General features: G+C 41.5%; 1 protein-coding gene across 3 annotated transcripts in view; it reads right to left on the bottom strand.

Moving 5' to 3' along the window:
* Positions 1 to 462: 462 nt before the first annotated feature.
* The window catches only part of hecw2b (HECT, C2 and WW domain containing E3 ubiquitin protein ligase 2b), a 22,194-nt gene continuing 2,239 nt past the window's right edge, over positions 463 to 20,417 (bottom strand). The window contains exons 2-30 of one of the 3 annotated variants that reach the window (XM_035677756.1): positions 17,929 to 18,036; positions 17,717 to 17,811; positions 16,946 to 17,021; positions 16,687 to 16,856; positions 16,262 to 16,404; positions 15,769 to 15,869; positions 14,219 to 15,117; positions 13,993 to 14,137; positions 13,320 to 13,481; positions 12,310 to 12,411; positions 11,463 to 11,613; positions 11,264 to 11,367; positions 11,042 to 11,166; positions 10,420 to 10,605; positions 9,308 to 9,460; positions 9,092 to 9,167; positions 8,886 to 8,982; positions 8,683 to 8,766; positions 8,273 to 8,382; positions 7,838 to 7,958; positions 7,606 to 7,719; positions 6,609 to 6,761; positions 6,410 to 6,508; positions 6,190 to 6,319; positions 5,926 to 6,072; positions 5,698 to 5,812; positions 4,540 to 4,625; positions 4,291 to 4,403; positions 463 to 3,991 (exon numbers count right to left, since the gene is read on the bottom strand). In XM_035677756.1, coding sequence (XP_035533649.1) covers positions 3,880 to 3,991; positions 4,291 to 4,403; positions 4,540 to 4,625; positions 5,698 to 5,812; positions 5,926 to 6,072; positions 6,190 to 6,319; positions 6,410 to 6,508; positions 6,609 to 6,761; positions 7,606 to 7,719; positions 7,838 to 7,958; positions 8,273 to 8,382; positions 8,683 to 8,766; positions 8,886 to 8,982; positions 9,092 to 9,167; positions 9,308 to 9,460; positions 10,420 to 10,605; positions 11,042 to 11,166; positions 11,264 to 11,367; positions 11,463 to 11,613; positions 12,310 to 12,411; positions 13,320 to 13,481; positions 13,993 to 14,137; positions 14,219 to 15,117; positions 15,769 to 15,869; positions 16,262 to 16,404; positions 16,687 to 16,856; positions 16,946 to 17,021; positions 17,717 to 17,811; positions 17,929 to 18,036 — 4,277 coding nt within the window. In that variant the 3' untranslated portion in view covers positions 463 to 3,879. Of the gene's footprint in view, positions 3,992 to 4,290; positions 4,404 to 4,539; positions 4,626 to 5,697; positions 5,813 to 5,925; positions 6,073 to 6,189; positions 6,320 to 6,409; positions 6,509 to 6,608; positions 6,762 to 7,605; positions 7,720 to 7,837; positions 7,959 to 8,272; positions 8,383 to 8,682; positions 8,767 to 8,885; positions 8,983 to 9,064; positions 9,168 to 9,307; positions 9,461 to 10,419; positions 10,606 to 11,041; positions 11,167 to 11,263; positions 11,368 to 11,462; positions 11,614 to 12,309; positions 12,412 to 13,319; positions 13,482 to 13,992; positions 14,138 to 14,218; positions 15,118 to 15,768; positions 15,870 to 16,261; positions 16,405 to 16,686; positions 16,857 to 16,945; positions 17,022 to 17,716; positions 17,812 to 17,928; positions 18,037 to 20,417 lie in introns of all 3 variants that reach the window. The other 2 variants (XM_035677755.1, XM_035677757.1) reach the window with 2 other exon arrangements.

The raw sequence follows: 20,417 nt of genomic DNA, 5'->3' as shown, positions 1-20,417 counted from the left end.
ATATATATATATATTGCATTAACATATATTGCATTAATTATATATATATTATTGTATAATTTGTCTGTATTGCTGAGGATGCATTACTTAAGGTTGATTCAGGAAACAAGGATGCTTCAAGGCCTTTATAGCTTGGAAAGAGACTAAACCCACATTCTTGAAATACCAGCAAACACTTCTTAAACCTTGAGCCACAGAGAGAGACACTGTGACTCTCCTTTCTGGATCTTTGATGTCTTTTCTCTAGACAACAAAATTCAATAACATACTCCTTGAGCCATGGTGTCTTCTTGGTGCAAGTGTTTATGTGTCTAGTCTTCATCACATTCAGAAGCATCATCCTATGTCATCCAGGCAATTTTACATTACATATCATGTCATGGTAGAACAGGAACAAAATAACCATTAGAGCTGGAAATTTAACATATGATAGCATATCTGTTATGTTCCAACACAAAAGGGTCACATGACACACAATTTCATTTATTATCCTGACCTGTTTGTCCATTACAATCAAAGTGACATGGAAAGAAGAAGAAAAAGCTTGCATAGAGAGATGACATTTTATTTTAAGAGAGGAGTGCTGATAAACATTCATATTTAAAAGTGAGGTGGACTGTACAGAAAGAGTGGTTGGTTGTTAGATGTGAGGCAGCTGGCTTAGGCTCTAAACTTTGGTACATTCTGGTTAGACAGACAAAGGGCAGTGCATTCAGTGAGGGAAATAATATTATTTTCATTCTGAGAATGGAATTATTCAATCCCATTTGAATTCAACTGAATTTGCACATGAAAATTTACCAAACTTCCTATCCAAATGTTAACTTCATACATAAATAATGTTAGTTGGTATTCTGGATTAGAGTACATTCTCTATAAGTGTAAACAAGGAAAACCGTAGGTCCAGGGCTTTATCAAAATCTGGTCCAAAAATTGAAAACAATATGATCAGTTTCAAATGTACCCTCCCTGACTTTGCATAAAATATGCTGTTTGGGTTTGTTTTTTGTCCCGTCAACACGCATAAAAAAGGAGCCTGTAGCAGTTTGTCTACAGTACCTTTGGTCTTATCGAAGCCCATTTCTGCCAGGAAAAAAAAAGATAAAAAGTAAACAAAAAATATGAAGAGACATGAGACATTTAAGATACTACAAAGTATGAAACAGCACGTAAATGTTGATTTGAAGTTTGACCTACTAAGTCAGAAATAACAAAATTCATGTGACAGTCAGTTTTTTGACTTTGACTTTGACATGATAATAAAATACTTCATAAGATAACCATGATGAGCATTTCCATTTTTAACAAACATAACTTTTAGTGTATTCATTTTTTCTCTTTGCAGAAATGGGCTTCCATATGGTCTGGATTTTGCCGTGAGTATAAAATGAGGCGTTCAGAAGGGTTAGTGTTAGCTCAGGAACTCAGCGGTTGACTTTTAGGTGTTGTAGGCCTGCATGTGGACAGTGGTATTTCGATGTGGCAGTTCAAGGCGTGCTTACATTCATAGTGCAGGGGGGAATGTGAGTGAAGAGGACGGTAACAAGTATCTCAATGTACAAAAGAGAAAATATCATTGCAAGCTCCTTCAAAACTGATTTTATACAAAATGTTCATGCTTTTCTATTATGAGGACTGTATGGTTTTTACTGTTTACTGTGTGCCTGCTCTGTGAAAACTCCACTAAACAACTTGATTAAATTAACATAAACATTAACATTGAGCTGATACAATTCATTCAATATTGAAATTATGACAGAGTGCAAATCTAGAGGAACTATTCAACGGTGTCAGAGTTCAACTCTTCATGTCAGAAAAAGACATTTTACAGAGTTTACATACAGCACGTGTAATCAAATTGAGCCGTATAAACACACAAGTGGTTAACATCACAAGTGTAAAAAGAACAAAGAAAAGAGAAAACGTTCTGAGAGCTTCTAGTCATAGTGTGTGAGGTGAATAAAGAGCCAAAAAACAATGAAAAGAAAATGTATTATTCTAATGAGCAACAGCGAGTATGCTGAGAAGACATTTTTATGCCAGTTGATATATGTTGAATGTCTCAGGGTCCAAGTCCTTTTTCTATAATTACATAATATATTGAACTTGGAAGCGTAAAATCTGATGACCTAACTGTGTCTTTGACACCAGCAGCTGTACTCAAGCTTGGTGAAATTTTTCAGTTCTGATGTGGGGGGGTATGGGTGGCAGGGGCGGATCTGGAGGGAGGCATGGAGGTGGGAAGCTACCAACGCTACTGAGGAGTTTTTCAGTCATTTTCAGTCACCACTACATCCAAAGCAGCGAAACATCCCATTATTTTTAGCCATGCTAAATGGATTGCCATGAAATTTTGTGTAAATACTTTGTCCAGTACTTGGGTTTATGACCAGTATTTAAAAAATAGTGTTATGTTTGAAGCTCTAACATTTAGGATATGTTGAGTCTGACAGTTCATTCCTAAATAATGGATAATGATGAAGGTCTGCTGGGAATTACAGCCTTAAAACTGCAGCGCTGGAGGATCGATTCTTTCTATTTAATTAGAAAATAAATAGAAAAGTGTCCTTCCTCTAACATCCATTATTATCTGTGCACAAGTCTGCACACAGACATACTGGAGATATTGTATCCATGACAGGATAGTCTAAATATCACTCAGTGTTAAATGTTCATCCATTGATTGTATCTTATTAACTACATACTCCTACAATGTTAAACAGGGATTATTCTGACTACTGTAGGTCAGAGTATATATATATCAATCTGCAGAAGTAGCATGTATTTTCAGTCTCTTGCCACCCCATGTAAAATCCTCTAGATCCACCACTGGTGTGTAGACACTTTACTTTGTCTACTTGGATATTTGAATCTACAACTCTTGAGTGTAGACGACTTTTAACACATTTTTAGAGAGTAGACCTGGATCAAAGCTTGTTTCAAATCAATCAAATACAATCAAAGTAAATGGATATGGTTACAATCTGTATGTAACTTAATTTACTCATCAACACATTATTAACTCAAGTAAGTGGTGGCCAAATATTTTTTTGCAAATTGATCCAGATCTGGTACAAAATCACTCCCCACTACATCATAAAGTTACATTCAAATCACAACATTTCACTGCCATGTCATTAGAAAATTACTTCTTCTTGTAGATGAAAACACTAACAACAAAAAGTTTTTTGTTTGGGGTCTCCAAAATCAGCTGTATAAGTTCACTGGAAAACCCCACAAACTTTACCAAAAGTTACCTCAGATGGTCCTCGAAAGGCTTGGAGAAACAAATGCACAACCTACGTGAGTGCAGTCATTACAACAGACCACAAGGAGACGCTGTAATTCAACGAGGGCATCAGTGAAGCTCACAGTTCTGGACGTGCCTTATAATCCTTTGAGCTCCATCCAGATTAGAATAAAAGGTCCACTCAGCTTTTGCAGAGAAGGCAGTGGTTGCTTCTTCTTTGATGATAAACTTTAACCTTGTAATATCAAAGAGAAAGTGACAAAAAAAAAGCATCCCGGTCTCTGATTGATCAAACCCTGGCAGTTATGATTCTGGTCCCAAAGGCAGTGCGGGTCTTCATTTGTCAGATCACACAGGTGAAAGCGTGTGTTACTAAGTCGGTGCCAATTGCGTGCAGGTGCAACAAAAAGACAACTGTTTTACCTCTGTACTTGGGAAATTTCAAAGGGTCAGAGTGCAGCTTTGTGGTTCAAAGGTCTTATCAGCCTCTGTTATAAAAAAAAGCCCATTATAAATTAAACACAAACCATAAATCAGACTTTAAATCCAGCTTCTATCATGGCTCCCTCTCTTCACTTCCACCTGCAGTCCTTGAGAGGGTAGAGGGTAGGGGTGGAGAGACGAACATCTCATTCCAGCCCAAAGGTGCTGGTCTCCTCCACGGCAGTCAACATCTTCTCATACAGCATTGAGAAGGACGGGTACGGTGGGAGGTCCAGCCGGTTGAAACAAGTATGAGCTCTGGAAAGACACCACAGGAAGTGATGTTAGACACTGCTTACATTTTCTTCTCTTGTGAGCAGCACGTTAGCAGCGTAGCAGCTGCATTCAGGTGCACTGCTGAATGTAGGTTTTGGCAGCACTCAAGAACACAAAACACAATCACTGTAGTAACATGCATGAGACAGAAGAAAACATGTATGCTACAGTCGTGTTTTGATAAAAAATAGGACTGTTTCAAGTAAATAAAATCAAAATATTCTTTAATTAAACTGTTTTGATCATTTTCAGATGGTCAAACCATGGTGAGATTTGTTTACCTGGGCAGTGAGGTGACCTTCCCCCACTTCTCCACACAGAATCTTCTGGGTCCGTTGCTGCCTCGCAGGGAAGCAAAACCCTCGTAAGGAATACTGGACGTCCCGGTCACAAACTGAAGAGGCGGATGGTAAGGAAGGAGAGAGGGACAGAGAATGGAAAAAAGAAGATGACTCAGACACTTTTGATACTTCATCTGAAAAGGTGAGTAAATAACAACCGTCTTTCTGTCTCAATCACACCGGGCCTACCTGCAGGAGTCGCAGTCTCTGCTCATTGTTGAACCTCTCCACGGCTGCCCAGAACCACCGGATCACAATATGGTTGTCATGGTAACCTGAACACAACACGTCATATCATGTAACTATGGCAACAGGATCATGACGACGGTGAATGACAAGACCTCGACCCCGACTGGAGAGGAATCAAGCTAGGTTGAGCCGTTGAACCAGAAACATTACTGTCAAAACTGAACCGAGAGCTGTTTGAGAGATGAGACTATCGTGACTCAAGAGGGAAAAGGAGGTCAGTGCAGCTGCAAAAAACACAGCAGAGACTGGAACCTGGAAAAACTGATATGTTGAAGACAAATAATCCCAAACAAGGAGGTACATGAAGAGCTCAAAGCATAGGCTTTATATTTTTATCTATAGTTTAATTTTAAAACAAATAAAACATAAGGTGAGCTTATGTGCGATGGGGGCAACAGTGGTTTATGCGCGTATATATTTACAGGAGCAAGTAGGTTAAAACTTTTTGTAATCTAGTTGACAAATTATCTGGATGGATCTCTGGTTCGTGGGTCTGTGTGCATGAATGTGTGAGTGTACAGTTCACATACCTTAAATGCATGTTTTGGTTTAGGCACAATCTCTTTTTATCCTCACAAATCACATAATAAAACATAAAAAAAACCCTCATTATCTCACTGGAAAATATGCAAGAAAAAAGAGGGGGAGGTACGAAAGAGTGCAAAACAGAGTTAGGGATAAGCAGAACACAAAGCTAAACAGAAACATAAATAAGTTTACTTGGTTTGTATTTAATTGCTGTTGCTCTGTGGTGCTTTTGAGCTAAATGCTAAAGTCACAATGCTAACATGCTAATGTTTAACAGGTATAATATTTGCAGCCCAATTGGGCAGAGTGGTAGTGTGCATGTAGTAGTAGTAGTGTTTTTGCACGAGGAAAGACTTTCCCCTTTTCCTCCTTATTACTGTAGAAACCACCGTAAACAAAATACAGTGTGTAACATTTATTGGCAGAAATAGTTTTCATTGGTGTATAATCAGCTGAAAATAAGAATCATTTTTGTAAGCAACTGAATTGCGATATGTAACTTCACCACTAGGTGCCACTAAATCCTACACACTGGACCTGTAAATGTTTGAAATAGATTGGGTCTCATACCTCCTCTGTACTCTGTGTTGTTCCTCCAGTCTGATAAGTCAATCTCAGCTGTGCCGGCGATCACCAGCTCCAGCTCCCTGGCATCAAACACTGACACCAGCCTGGCATCCACCACCTGGAAAACACACACACACACACACAACATATCATCCTGCCACTTTTTCTACAGTACATTTAGACAGAGAAATTCAATCATTTAGAATATATGAAAACCTCCATGAGCCATACCTCGTAGAAACCTCGGACCAGGCTTTCAGTCTGCTGCACCACTCCTCTCTCTATCCTCCACTTCACCATCCGCTCAATGTATTCCTTCTTGTTCTTCTCAGAGACAGGGATGTTGGCTCCGCCGGGCTTCAGCTCCCTTTCTGTTATCTATGGGAACACACAAACAAAAACTTAATTCAACTGTTGCTGATCGTTCTATCTATCTCAATGCTTTTGCCACATAAAATACATTTTGGAAACACACACACACACACGCACACTCACCTGTCCGAAGACTTCTTCGTTGACGGTGAAGGTGAGGTCCAGCATGTCTTCTATGTCATTGTCCTTCATCCACTGAAGGGACTGGTGAAACTCCTCATCCAGATATTCCAGGTCACTCAGTTCACAGGGACTATGTGGTGAGAAATGAGCGTGAGTGTGTGTGTGTGTGTGTCCTGAATTTGAATCAATGTTTATGCATACATGTCCATGCTATACGTACATGCGCAGTAGGCCTTTATAGAAGGGTCTGGTGAAGAAAGCATCCAGCAAGTACTGATGGATCAGAGCCAAACCCAGAATACGACCACTGAACCGGAACCTAAAACACATTACAAAAAACACATTAACGCACAATTTTTTTTTTTTTTAAGTAATCAGGATACTAAAGATCATATTTGAGCTTCACCACTGTCTCTCACCATTCGTGGTGATTGTCTACGAAGGCGGACATGGGGCTGATCTGGACGGTGTAGGTGTCGTTGGCAGAGTACTCAAACAGACCATAATAAGGGTTGAACAGCTCCCTGGAAACCAAGAAGAAGAACTCTCTGGAAGGCCCGCTGTAGTCCAACCTGCAACATACACACATATTTAACCTACTATACAGTGGTGGAAGAAGTATTCAGGTCAGTATTCAGTGTGTACGTATGTAATTATGTACGTATAATCAGGAAACATACCTAAAGTATTAAAAGTAAATGTACTCAATACAGAAAAAGGTCCCCTGTGAGTGTTATACTACTTATATGATATCACTATTATTTATTTATTAATACTTAATAATTAATGTAAAAGCAGCATTTTACTGTTAATTGTTTGGTTTGTAAAAAGTTTGAAAATAGTAAGAAATGTCATCACAATGAGTCCAAAGTGACACCTTCACAACCGTTTTGTCCAACCCATAGACCAAACAAATAATTAAAGGGAAAAGCAGTACATCCTCACATTTCAAAAGCTGGAACCATAAAATGTATGTAATTGATCATCAAAATAGTTGCCAAATAATTTTCTTTTCTTCAATTGATTAATTGACTAATCATTTCAACTGCACTATAAATGTTTTCATTTATAACAAAGCCTCCTATTTTATGAGCTCTTTCTATGTTTTGTGTGTAAAAATCTTGGGTAACTGGTAACTAAACCTGTCAAATAATTGTTAGTAAAGTAAAAAGTACAATATTTCCCTCTGATGAGTGGTAGAGTAGACGTAGAAAGTAGCATGAAAAGACTTGAGTAAAGTACCTCAAATTTGTACTCAAATACAGAACATATTACATATTACTGTTCTGGTTAAAAATAAGGTTTAAAATAACAAGATAACCTACATTAGCAAGACTGTCCAGGAATTGAGATATAATATGCACACACATGTTGTGGGTTTCATGCTTGTTGTTCTCCACCCTCCCACATACTCACCCCTCCTCCCCTACAAAGCTGACGTAGAGCTTGCTGCGCTGCAGGTCTTTACGGGAGTAGCACATGATCTGGTTGAAGGCATCCTCCAGCAGGTGGTCCCGTCGGATAATCAACCTGACACACACACACAGGCAAGTGAGTGGACAGACACACACACAAAATACATAATAAATATACAAATAAACAGAAAGGAAAGGAAAGGGTGCTCTCTTCAGACAAATATTCCACCTACTTTAGCTTCCCCGGTCCTTGGCCGTAGCCTTTAGTTTCCAGTTTCCTGTAAAAGTTGCGGAGTTTGGCCTCAAAGTCTCTCTTGTAGGGTGCCGGGGCCCTGGCATTAGCTCTCTGCGTACCTACAGGCACAGAGAAAGAAGGAAGAAAACCTAATTCCAGGGCTTATTTTGTCATTAAGTGTTGTAATGTATTTAACTGAACTGCCTTTCCCACAATACCTTTAAACAAATGTAGACATTCATCATCTATCAGCAGTGACTAAGCATTCAGGGCATTAAGGCATTAAAGGTAAAATTACTATGAATTTCAATAATATATCAGCCACATCATTGAACGCCTGAACGTTAAGGCACAGAACGGAAAGGTGCTGGCCTTAATGCCAGTTTTCAATACACTGCAATGTATGTGTGTGACTCATCTGTCAGTCTCCTACCAGGTGAGTTCTGTGGGGAGGAGACAGGCGATCCCCGAGGTGACTGACAGTAGCTGGGGTGAAGTAAGGCGTGAGGAGGCACGTAGGACATTACTTCATCTTCAAACAGACTGCAGAGAGGAGAGAGAGCGAGGAAGAAATTGAATGAACTGAATTAATTCGATAGAGGGGCTCAAGTTGAAAGCAGGAGAGCGAAAGGAAGGACATACATTAAGGAGGAAACAAGGAACCAAAGAGGGATAGTGATACACAACTAATACAATAAGACACGGAAGGGAAATAGACAGGGAAGTAAATTAGAAGGAGGAAGAAAAAAAAAAGGGATGAAATAAGGATGCAAATATCAGGGAGGGATGGAGACACTGAGGGAAGGAAGGAAGGAAGAAAGGAAGGAAGGAAGCAGGTCTCACCTTAGCAGCATGACAAGGTCAGCGTCACCTGACAGCCTCGCCAATCCTGACCCTCCATCTGTGCGGATCAGCTGCACCTTCTCCCTGTTGTCATAGCAACATTACACTGAGATAGAGGCTGGTGGGAGTGTTGCTTCATATGGAAGCTATACATATAAATACCAAACTCTGCGCCAGGTACCACGGGTGTAAACAGATTGTACCTGAGTGAATGGTTGCGGTTGAAGTCGGGCTGTCTCTCCTGCAAAATCTCAAAGATGTTTGGTTGTCGCAGAAACGCCACAATCTTGTCGTTGTAAGCTAGAAGAGGAGCACACACACATTGGTTCAGGTCAAATTTGATTTCATTTCTGAATGGTTGTGTGTTTCTGCATGTACTGACCCACTGGTACGACGTCTTGGCACTGACCCCGGTTAGCAGAGGTGAAGGTGCTCGAAGGCCGCGGCAGGACGGGTGGGCCGGCATGACGGGGGTCTTCACCCACCTACAGAGAGAGAGAAGTAAGTTAGAGAAGCAGTCCACCACAGCCACAACTAGACTTAAAATTTTAACAACCCCAATTTGCTGGGGTTTGCCCATAATAAGAAAACCAGGTCGGTGTGCGTGTGTGTGTGTGTGCCTTACCAGTCGTCGTGGGCTGACCTCCCCGGCACTGTGGCTGCGTTGGCGGGTCAGGTGTTGGCGGTGAGCTAGGATGCTCGGCGGCCGAGTGCTCTGAAGAGGCAGCCGGGGGTCGATGAAGGTGGTGGCCCGGCAGTTATGGTCCACGAAGAAAGGCTGCATGTGTACACACAAGAAACAGTCACGTATCAATTGTACAGTGGACTTCACAGGACTATCTCCACACATCATACATCAGTGTGCATGCACTGAGACAAGTTGTGCCAAAAAATATTTAAAGATCCCCTCAAGAGACACGATGCCACCTTGTGTAAGTCGCCAAGATTTGGTTTCCAAAGTAGTTGTGCAGAATCCTGCTTGTATGTACGTAGATTTTTAAATGTGGCATTAAATGCATCATATGTTCTAAATGCGTCCTGTGTTACTTTTCATGCCACAAAATGAACAAAAAAGAAGAATTTTTATAGTATAACTTGAATTTAATATCATTACAATATTAATTTGGGACAATTTGAACAATATGTATTTCTGTGAGACTTTTGATAACATTGTGTGGCATAAAATAACATTTTAATATAAAATAATAAATGTATTTATTTATACATTTCTAAACTGTACGTGTATCTATTCCTGCATTTTTGAGTCTTTGTGGTAATGTAGTAAATTTTACGAAACTGTAGCATAATAAATGACATCATGTAGGAATGCAGATATGTAAGCAGATTTGTTGTTATATCATGTATTTATTTAACGTGTTCAACTTTCAATTCATTCATTAAAATATTATTTATGTAGTTATGTAGACGAATAAGTAATTTTACATCCTCAATACAGGAAATTCTAACTTTGATAAATTAACATGGTAATGATATTCTATACTTTAATTTTAACAATAAAAATCTTCATCTTCATCTCTTTAAACACTGACATGAACCCACATTTGAACACATCATCAAGTTACATTTTTACATTTTAAAACACCACAAATTAGAAATAAATAACAGAAATAAATGTTGGATGTTGAGAATGAAAACACTAAATTCTACTTCATTCAAAACCCTTTAAGCCCTTGAGTTAACAGAGATTTTGAGACACTGATACAGGTGTCGTCCTACCTTGCCGGTGTGGTCGTGCTTCATCTCCCAGCCTCTGGGCAGCTCCAGCTGTTTGTTGGCGAACATGTTGAGGAAGGCCACCAGGTCCCTGTTGTGCTGATAGCGCTCATAGTGGTGAGCATCCCGACGAACCTTACTGATCATATGCTTCAGACAAGTGTTGGTGGTGAACATACGGTAGGCACTCTGAGATAGAGACGGTGAGGGAGGAGAGAGAAGCAAAAAAAGCAGAGAGGATAGAGGAAACACATCAACCAGAGAGAGAAGACAAGTTTTGTTCAGTGAAGTTGTCCCACTGTGATACTGTGTATTTGCTATCCGTCACCATTATTTTGTATGTCCTTTGGTATGTCCTTTTGGTTTATGAGTTAGGGGCAGGAAAGAAAAAGCTCCCTCAAAAGGTTTTTACTACCTTTCGATACAGTACAAAGAAAAAAAAAAAACACATCAACTTTTCTGAGCTAATAATTTTTTATACAGCCCCTAATGAGTGTGTCCGGTCAACAGAGGTTCAACAGAAGGACAAATAGCAGTGAATGATCGATGAGAAGGATGCAGGCGAAAAGAAAGATGGCTTGGTTGAAAGAAAGAAGAGAGAGAAGAAGACAACGAGTGTCCGTACAGGGTTGGAATGCAGCACAGTGAAGAAGTCGGGGCTGGTGAGGAACTTAGCGCTGGGGGACTGGAGCAGCAGGATGAGGCGAGACCTGGAACCGGAGTGAGCCACACTATTGTCCCTACGCAGCTCTGCAACACACACAAAGTCAGAAGAAGTGCACAAATCAGGGATTTAGGACTTTACAGACTGCGTAGACCAGTATGCAGTGCAGTGTGAGAGGATTACCTGGGATAGAGGGGTGCATGTCAGTCTCGTCCGGGGGCAGCTCATTGGCTGGCTGCTCCTCTGGTCTGCTGTCATTGGTTATGGTCCTACGTATACTCTGATACCTGTAAAAGTGTGAAAATTTAGCTATTTACTTTTTAACTTTGCTGCTTGTATTTTCAGGTTCGAGGCTGACCATACAGTATCTGTGTGTCCTGACCTGCGGTTCAGCTGCTCCATCTGTTGTATGGAGTTGGACCTCTGGAGGGTCTGTTGGGCAGGGGGAGCGATGGGACGCTGCCAAGTTGTCGTTCTGTTCACATGGTCCACGTAAAAGATCCGACCGTGGCTGTCGATACGAGCCTCCCAGTCTGGTTCACATACAAACACACACACACACACAATAGCAAGACCATGCTGAAGAGGAAAATGCAAAGTTTTTTTATCTAAATAAAGACATGTATAATTGGCTTTAGGCATCTGTTGGATTGTCAGTAATGGTGAGAATTTCAGGAAAGGCGTAAAGGAATGACACCCACTGAAAAGACGAATAAGGAATCCCTTTAATCAGTCACAAAGCTTGATTATACTACCAGAAAGTGATCCAAAATACTTCATATTTTGAGTTATGACCAATACAATTAGTCTATTCTGACTGTCAAATCTGTATAAAAGCTGTATAATTAACTTTGGTCTCATTGGATGGCATGACTGAGGCTTATGGAGCATAATCTACTATTTAGTGTAAGCAAACAAGAGTAAAAAGGAAAAGTGATGAAGAAACTCTAGTTCAGTTTCTACAACTCTCCACAAAAAAATCTGTTTTTAAGGATTTTAATGCAAAAGTTATTATTCGTGCTTACTGTGAATTGTATCGCAATTACAATATCTGTCACTGGATCGTACAGCCCTTACGACAAGGTCAGTGTCCCCAATAGGTAATAAAAACGCGCAAACACACACGCACGTTTACTTATGTCACTTTTTCTAAAAATTCGCTTTTTCTACACAACTTTTGCCTGGTCTTTAGTCTGAAAGGCCCCACACACACACACACAGACACTCACTAGGCGGTAGCGGCTCGTCCACTCTCTGGTAACGACTGATGTCATGGCGGACAGACGGCAGGGAACGAACAGACTGGTGGCCATTGACCTGAGCTGTAGCACCTACACACGTGCACACACACACACACACACACACACACACATATGAGGTCATCAAAACCGCGAAACATTTTTGCATCAGTTTAAATATAAGAAAATGCAAAAATGTCTTTTTATATGTGAATATATTTCCAGCAAAAGCTGCAAAACCTCGTGACCTTTAGAGTACGAGATCAGATCGTACAGCTGGTTCCTCTCCCCTCAAGCACAGCACTGTTTCCTACTATTATCTAATACTGTCAAAAGGTTAAATAACCACAACTGTTCTCTCTGTAATCCAGCAGCTTTTTGGCGGCCGCAGAAAACTTGTTCTGATCTGGATAATGCTCCAGTCTTTTATTAATACTCACTGATCGCTCAATCCTCTTGACGTGGAGAGACTCCGGTGCAGATTTTGCGCGGGGATGTTGCTCTTATTTTGTATTTGTGGCAGCATACAATGAATACTGGTGGTGGCATTAATTTGTTTTAATTCTAACAAATCTATTTAGACTTGGGAGGCTTACAAGAACAAAGAAAGGAATGAAAATAGATCAAAACAAAGCAACATATAAAATCTTAAGAAAACGACCTTCTTAGCCCATGCAGCCTGTAAATGTCTGAGTTAATATGCCCCTGTTACATGAGAACACAGCCCGAGTTAAAGACAACTAGCAGCAGTCGCTCCAGCAGGAGGCTGGAAGATATAGACATGAAAATTGAATGATTCATACCCATGATTCCCTCAATAACAACTATTAAGGAGACCTCGAGCGAAACAATTAACCTCCAGCGACTGCTCAGTCACACCTGAGTAAAGCTGTGCAGGAGGCATGTGGAAATGTGTGTGTTCCCTTGTAACCAAATCTGGAGTGTTAATAATAATTTCTTCTCGTATAATAGATGTTTAAAAAAAAAAAAAAACATCTCACCTGTTTCTCTCTCCACCCCCGGTGTCCCACTTGGACTCTCTCTCGCCCTGACAACCTCCTGGTTTTGGGCCATGCCTCCAGAGGCCTGCATGGACTGCCTCCTCCTCCACACCTCCCCTCCCTCCTCCTCCTCCTGCCCATCCCCACCACTGGCACTCGCTCCTGTAATTTAAACAAGACTTTTTTTTTATGTGTGTAAACCAACAAGGAGGCAGAAATTAAGTGTGCAGAATGAGACACTAAAGACAGAGAACATGTTTCAAGTTTAATGAGTAATATTCATATAAAAGGTGAAACACTTTACTTTAAGATCCTGTTACAAGCTTTAAATAAATTCACCATTTAAAGCATTGGGAGTAACAGCTTGTAGGTCTCTGAGGGATAATTACTGAGGCTGCTGCAAATAACCATCTGAGGAACACAACTTTGTGACACCGCAGTGTGTCTTTAGGAGGTTATTTACAAGGACTTTAGATTTGAATGAACCCAGCTGCAGTTTCCTCTGATTTGCATAAAGTGACACTAAATAAGACTAAAGTAATGGAGCTCAATTTTCAGCGGCGCAACTTGTCTTCCATTTTACCTGCAACAAAAATTCCAGTTGGGTCCTTTAACTGTTTTGTACCTGAAAAACAGCACCAAATCATTTTAAACAAAAGCATTTACCACCTACCAACTGCAGAAGCCCCTCTTCCTCTGTCAGCTAAGTTGCTGCTGGTCGGAGCAGCTGCTGCTACTGGCCCGTTCGCCTCGCTGCTCGATGACTCCCCTCCTTCCTCCTCCGCCTTCGGAGCCACTTCTTTTCTTGTCTCCACCTCCTGAGGAGAGAACAGGGCATTTTGAAAAAAAGCTCTTCCTAAGTAAGTAGTTTTTCAGTCGCCTGAACTACTGCTGCTCACCTGAATGGGTGAAAGTGGACCAAGTGAGGAATTGCAAGGAACTTCCTGGTTTGCATCCGTCCTGCTGCTCTGCTCCTGACAGGTACATTCCCCTACAGACTCCCCCGGCCCGGGTCCTGCTGCAGCTGCCTCAGCCCCTGCTGCCTGAGAGGTTTCTCCTGTAACGTGTGCAGCCTCAGATGTCACTCCAGCGACCTCTCCGGTCCCAGTGGTGGTTGATGTTCCCACCTGCGCTTGGACTCCAGCTGCACCTTCTGCAGCTCCAGGTTCAGCCCCTGCAGGCTCAGTCTCTGACTGAGAACTAGCAGAGGAACCTGCCTCTGTTGCGGCCCCAGCCCCAGCTCCAGTCTGCCCCTGATGCTCTGCCTTTGATCCCTCATTCCCCGGTTGAGATTCAGATGTAGACGAACTCCTTGATGAGGCTAAGTCCGTGCTCTGCGGTGTCCTCACCTCCTGTGATTGCTCCCTGTGCTGCCCCGCCGTCTCCTCATCCTCATCTGAGTCTATGTGTAGCATGGCATTTAGCCGTGTGTCTGTTGGAAAGCTAGAACGAAGTTTTGGTGAAGGTCCTGCCAGAGGCCGGTCCCCAGGGCTCCTGGGTGCCTCGATGGCATCCAGATAGTCATTGAGTGACACCTGCCGGTGGGTGTGGCCGCCCAAAGCCACAGGAAGCAGATCCTCCTCTCCCATCTGCCCAGGCTCCTGCCACACGCTGTCGTCACCATAGTAACAAGCACCGTTGACTATTGGGGAGCCCTCGTCAGAGCCCGTGGGAGAGGGTCCACATGTAACGCGCGAGGATGAGGGCGGGTGAGGTAGGTCTTCGTCGTCGGAGGGACTGCCGGGGTCCCCGTTCACTGCCCCACCCAAGATAGTTCCCACGGCGTCTGGGGAAGCTTCTGACAGAAAGAGGGGACGCACGAGGAGGAGGGATAGAAGATGGAGATTGGAAAATAAACCAAGCAAATAGTTTAGGGGAAATATGGGAATATTCATCTGACATTCAGAACGGAAGCATTAAACATCATACAAGCTAAATGAAAGTACGCATTAATAACTGGTGAAAATGCTATAATATCCCACGTGTGGATTTTAATGCATGTTAAACATTCTAAAATTCCTCTTTGAAAATTATATCTCAAAATAAACTCCCTGGCCTGTTCTTTATCCTCACATAGAAATTAATAATCAATAGCAATTTATACTGACTGATGGTCAGTCTGGTATGACGACATGTTTTATATATATTTTTTGAATTTAATATATATATCCTGTATGTTCGTAGGTATTCATAGGTGTGTTAGTGTTATGTAAGAGAGGGAAAATCGTGTACTTGGAGGTGTTTAACTCTACCGCTCGCCTCACACCAGATCAATTACATTTGTAGAATTGATTTGTAGACATGACATGACATTATGAGACCATAAATACAATATTGTATGATATTACATGAATGTGACACTCTTAATCACATCTTAATAAGAAACTTTTTTTGATCACATGAAACATTCTAGCACTAATTAAAGTGAGTATAATCTACACACACACACCTTCTTGTCCAGTGGAGGTGATATCCACTCTGAACAGAAGCTGCCCGCTCACATGGTCCGTAGGGAGACGACGACACAGGCTGTAGCTGACTGGCTGATCGCTGCAAGCAGATATGGGTATACAATCTTACATTATGCACAATATAAATATACATTTCCTCTGGCCAACATAAACACTCAAGCGGTGAGAAACCCTGTGCACACACACTATACATCATGGTTCACTGGAGTACATGCTGTCCTCAGTTGTAGATCAGTACTAAATCAATGCCTGAACAATGAGAGGATTGGGACATATCGATTGGTATTGACTGAACTATGTTAAGTCACTGCGGTTAAGTGCTGAAGGTCAGATGTGTGTGCAGACGTTCTCTCTGTCTGGGTGCAGAAGCAGGAGGTACAAACACACACACACACCATGGTCAGTCTATTTAAAAACCTCTAGCTGTGTACCCAAACTGAATACACACAAGCACGGTGCGTGTGGACTCACTCAGCTGTCGGCCCCTCCAGGAGTCTCTGAACAGGCATGACCAGCTGACCCAGAAACCGCTTGATGATAGGCCGGCTCTTGGCAAACTTATCCTTCACCTCGATCTCCAACACGTCAGTCATCAGAGCCACAAAGGTGTATTTCTACAGGATGATCAATAGTAAGAAGTAGTTTTATTTTCACATTTTACCTGGACTTTTGGTATATTTACAATCTTTTTATTTACATTATGTATTAAGAAATACATGAAATTCCATGCTATGCTCTTGAGAAATTGTAATGTAATTGTAATAATCAACTCTGATATATTATCTTATCTGTTATAAAAAATAATGGACTTATTAATAATGGACACCACATCGTGCATTAACACTTATGTAATTCCTCTGTGGATGCCACAAGTGTGTGTGTCTGTTTGTGCTGACCTCCCCGTGCCACACAGGGTTGGTGGTGTTGGCTATGATGGAGGAGCGCCTCTCCTGGCCGTGGTGGGTGAACTTGGGGAGGCCGCTCCTCTTTCCGGGCTGGATGGACATCTTCAGGTAGGGGTCAGGGTTGAAAAACATGCCCTTCTTCAGGCCTGCTGCCTGGATGTCTAAAGCGGAAAACATCCAGTCATCAGCATGTGTTTTTTTTTCACTTAATGACGACTACAACAAAATGTCACTGAATCATTCTTCTCACCTGACAGGGTGAAGCTGACTAGTTTCCGACAGTGCTCAGTCCCTGATTGGTCCTCCACTTGGCCTTCAGTGCCCACCTGGTGAGAAACAACCAATAGGAGAGCAGTGTGAGTGGATCACGTACCATTCCCATTTTTAGAGTGAACTGGCTTCACTCCCAGAGCAAAAAAAACCCCAAAAACATGAGTTTGATGAAAAGTTAAAAGGAGGAATCATCAAAGGAATAATGGTCTGAGAGTTCTGATTCAAGCTGACTGCTTTAAATGTTACTGACTCAACTGGAGCAAACGTCTCTTCGCCTCAGTTTGCCCTGCTGACATCCACCTCTCTCCATTCATCTCCCTCTGCTGACTCTGACTGCATCCCCAAATTTCTTTCCAGATTCTGTCGAGATGAGCTCCACCAACAAATTCTGGGGGCTAAGGGGCAGCTGACTAAGCTGCAGTGACTTGAGAAAAGAAAAGCATTATCTAAATATATGATTTATGACTGCTTAAATTGTTGGCTCTGATCAATCTGCATTTTCTTGGTTACAACACCATATTCTGCAGGTTAGGACTCCTCTGCAGCTGCTCTAAACATCAGCACAGATAGGACTCGTTCCCTAACATAAGAAAGTTTAGAAAATGCTTTCACTTCTAGCCCCCAATCAGACGGCAGGATTAAGGGATTGTTTAATATGAGAGAAAATCCAATATACAGAAAAGGAGTAGAAAATAAGATGGTAAAAGACTCAAGTTGGAGGAATGACGCAGATGTAGATGGGACATACCAGTACTCCAGGGTTCTTAACGGTGATACAAGGGGTCGTTGCTCTTAAAGCTCCACTTACACCATGATAGTATTTAAAGCAGACCTTAGTCTCCGCTGTGGGGAGAACACAGACACAAATGATCATCAGGGTTATTTTTTTCAGACTTGACAGCTGTAAAAATCGTTGAAAAGCCCCTTTAGCAACACATAAATGTAATAAAGTCCACTCACGCTCCATGAAGTAGGGTTCCGGCTCCAGTCTCCACACGATCTGTCCCCTCTGGGTGCCGTTCACACCACGATTCTTGGAGTCCCACACATTGGCCACACACGTCTCATCTGTGAAACACACACACACACACACACACATTTACATTCAGTTTTATGTTTCAATAACACACACAGATGCTTTTGTAAATTAGGCAACAGTTGTAAGAGGTTAATGAAAAAAGGGACAGATGTAAAAAACAATTAACAGAACAGGACATTAAGCAAGGTCACATACCGCAGCAACAGCTATTGAGCTATTGACTCACTTAATGAGGGAGCAGCATGCACGGACACATCCAGAGTTGATTTGTGTAAACACATAAGTAAAGAAAGTATGATGGTACTGTCAAAAGTCAAGAGTGAGACAAAAAAATTACAAGATGGATTTGGGGTCATAATCACTGTGTTTAACCTGTACACTTGAGCTTACAGTGTTCATTATTTTTAGTTCTATTGGCATCCAATGTTTAATTAATACAATAAACTGAATGCTTAAAAATATCAGAATAGAACCAAAATACAGCCAACACTTCCCCAAAGCATCTGCTCATCCATTTATCACTGCATAGTCGAAAAAAAAGACATTTCTCCTATCATAATAATATTTCTGCGGTTCATTATGTTCATTATGTTGTAAATGTAAAATGTCAAAGGTTTTTTAATTTCAGCTTATTTATTTACTTATTTTTAATCACATTTCTTTTTATATTGCCTTGCATTCATCTTAATGTCTTTTTCATGTCTTAAAATCACATCAGTCAGAGAATTTGTCATGGTGGGGTGTGTTAAACCTACTTTGGAAAGTCTTACATATGAAAGAACACTGAAATCAGAAATAAATCCACATTTGAGCTCCATAATGTGGTGGAAATACTACATCACAGCCCATTTCCAGTAACCCAAGACACTAACATTAATGACAAACTTCAGTAAAAGGTAATGCCTCAAGGCTATACAGCTGGATACGAGTATTGTCACCACAAAGATAATTAAGTCCATCAATCATTATTAAGCTGCCAGTCATTGATTCTGTCTCAGTCATCAGTTCCATGGCCTTTTAACCTGTGCTGCCACCTGACACACAGCCTGAAATATGTTACAAGTCAAAAAGTTTTAACTACCTTAGATGCAGTTAGATCATTTAGTCGTGTGTTTCAAAACCTAGGGGCCCGGGCCACTCCAAAGGGTCCAAAGATTAATCTGAGGGGTCGTGAGATGAAACGTCTGATACACAGGTTTGAATTGCTTTTTCTATCTTTTATTGTTGTCTTATTTAATTAACTTTTTCTTTTTGTTGTTGGCTCTCTTTTTTGTCAATTGCTTGTAAAGCTCTTTGAATTGCGTTTTATTTGTTTGAAAGGTATAGAGATAAAGATGTTTACATTTTTCAATCATGGCCACCTTATGATCCATGATGCCACACTACCACTAAGAGCCTTTTCTTTATGTTGTTCTCAGTTTGCGTTGTTTGGAAATTGTTGGAGGGGGCGGGGTTAGTTGCATTGACTAACTGACATGATGGAGGATACTGGTTCCTGAGGGAATCTCTGCCCTTAGGTCATAAACTACATCCCTGCCTGCGCCATCAAACATTTACGTGTACATCCTGTGATAAATGACTGTGTCCTGATAGATCAATGCTGATGCCTGTCAGCCACACTCACATACTCACATACAGTGCAACTCTTGCCCTCTGTCACACCAGGTCACCATCAATAAACCCTGATAGGTATTCCTCACACACACAAATATACACACACCTGTCTCGAGTGACAACCCTGCAATCATCCTTATAAACTACAGTCTGAGAGAACCTGTATACACACATACAGGTCAGACAGCAGAGGGAGGTTAAGGAGCTCAGGCGGCTCCAAGGGAGAATGGCTGACAGCCAGGCTGGAAACAGTGCACGCCCCTGGGGAGAAAAAACTCAGAAAATCCCCCCTGCCTGTGGGTCAATACCTCCGAAGAGCTGCAGAGAGGATGGTGGAATGGAGAGATCACCTTTCAACGGCTTTCTCTATATCTGTCTGGGTAAAAGGATGGCCCATCCTCCCTCTCGTTCACACACAAAATCAGTCACCTGTGGTTTGAAAAGACCTTAGCTTCTGTAAAATGGTGTGTATTTCACCGGCTGCTGAAAGCTGCCCTTTCACACCTGAGCCTGAGAGCGACTCTGAGCCCCGCAGATGCAGACTGTAAACAGAGACGGGCTTTTATCTGACATTAAACTCATGCTACTGTATCAGAACGAGTACTAACAATAGTAGCGAGTGGAAAAATATCCGTGGATCAATGCTGTAAGGCAGAGGAATGAAAAATATTGGTTATGGGCCGTATATAGCCACCGGTTTCAGTTTGTACTGATTTTGACAGAATAATACTTAGATTGTATGTCCTCTCCACACATCCACATTGTAGTGTTAACTGCAGGGACTGCACAAAAATTA

This window comes from Morone saxatilis, unplaced genomic scaffold (assembly GCF_004916995.1).
Source record: "Morone saxatilis isolate NCDOM2014 unplaced genomic scaffold, NCSU_SB_2.0 Contig6, whole genome shotgun sequence".
Classification (NCBI taxonomy): domain Eukaryota; kingdom Metazoa; phylum Chordata; class Actinopteri; family Moronidae; genus Morone; species Morone saxatilis.
Note: the sequence above shows the minus strand (reverse complement) of the source record. Positions and strands in the feature narration are given on the sequence as shown.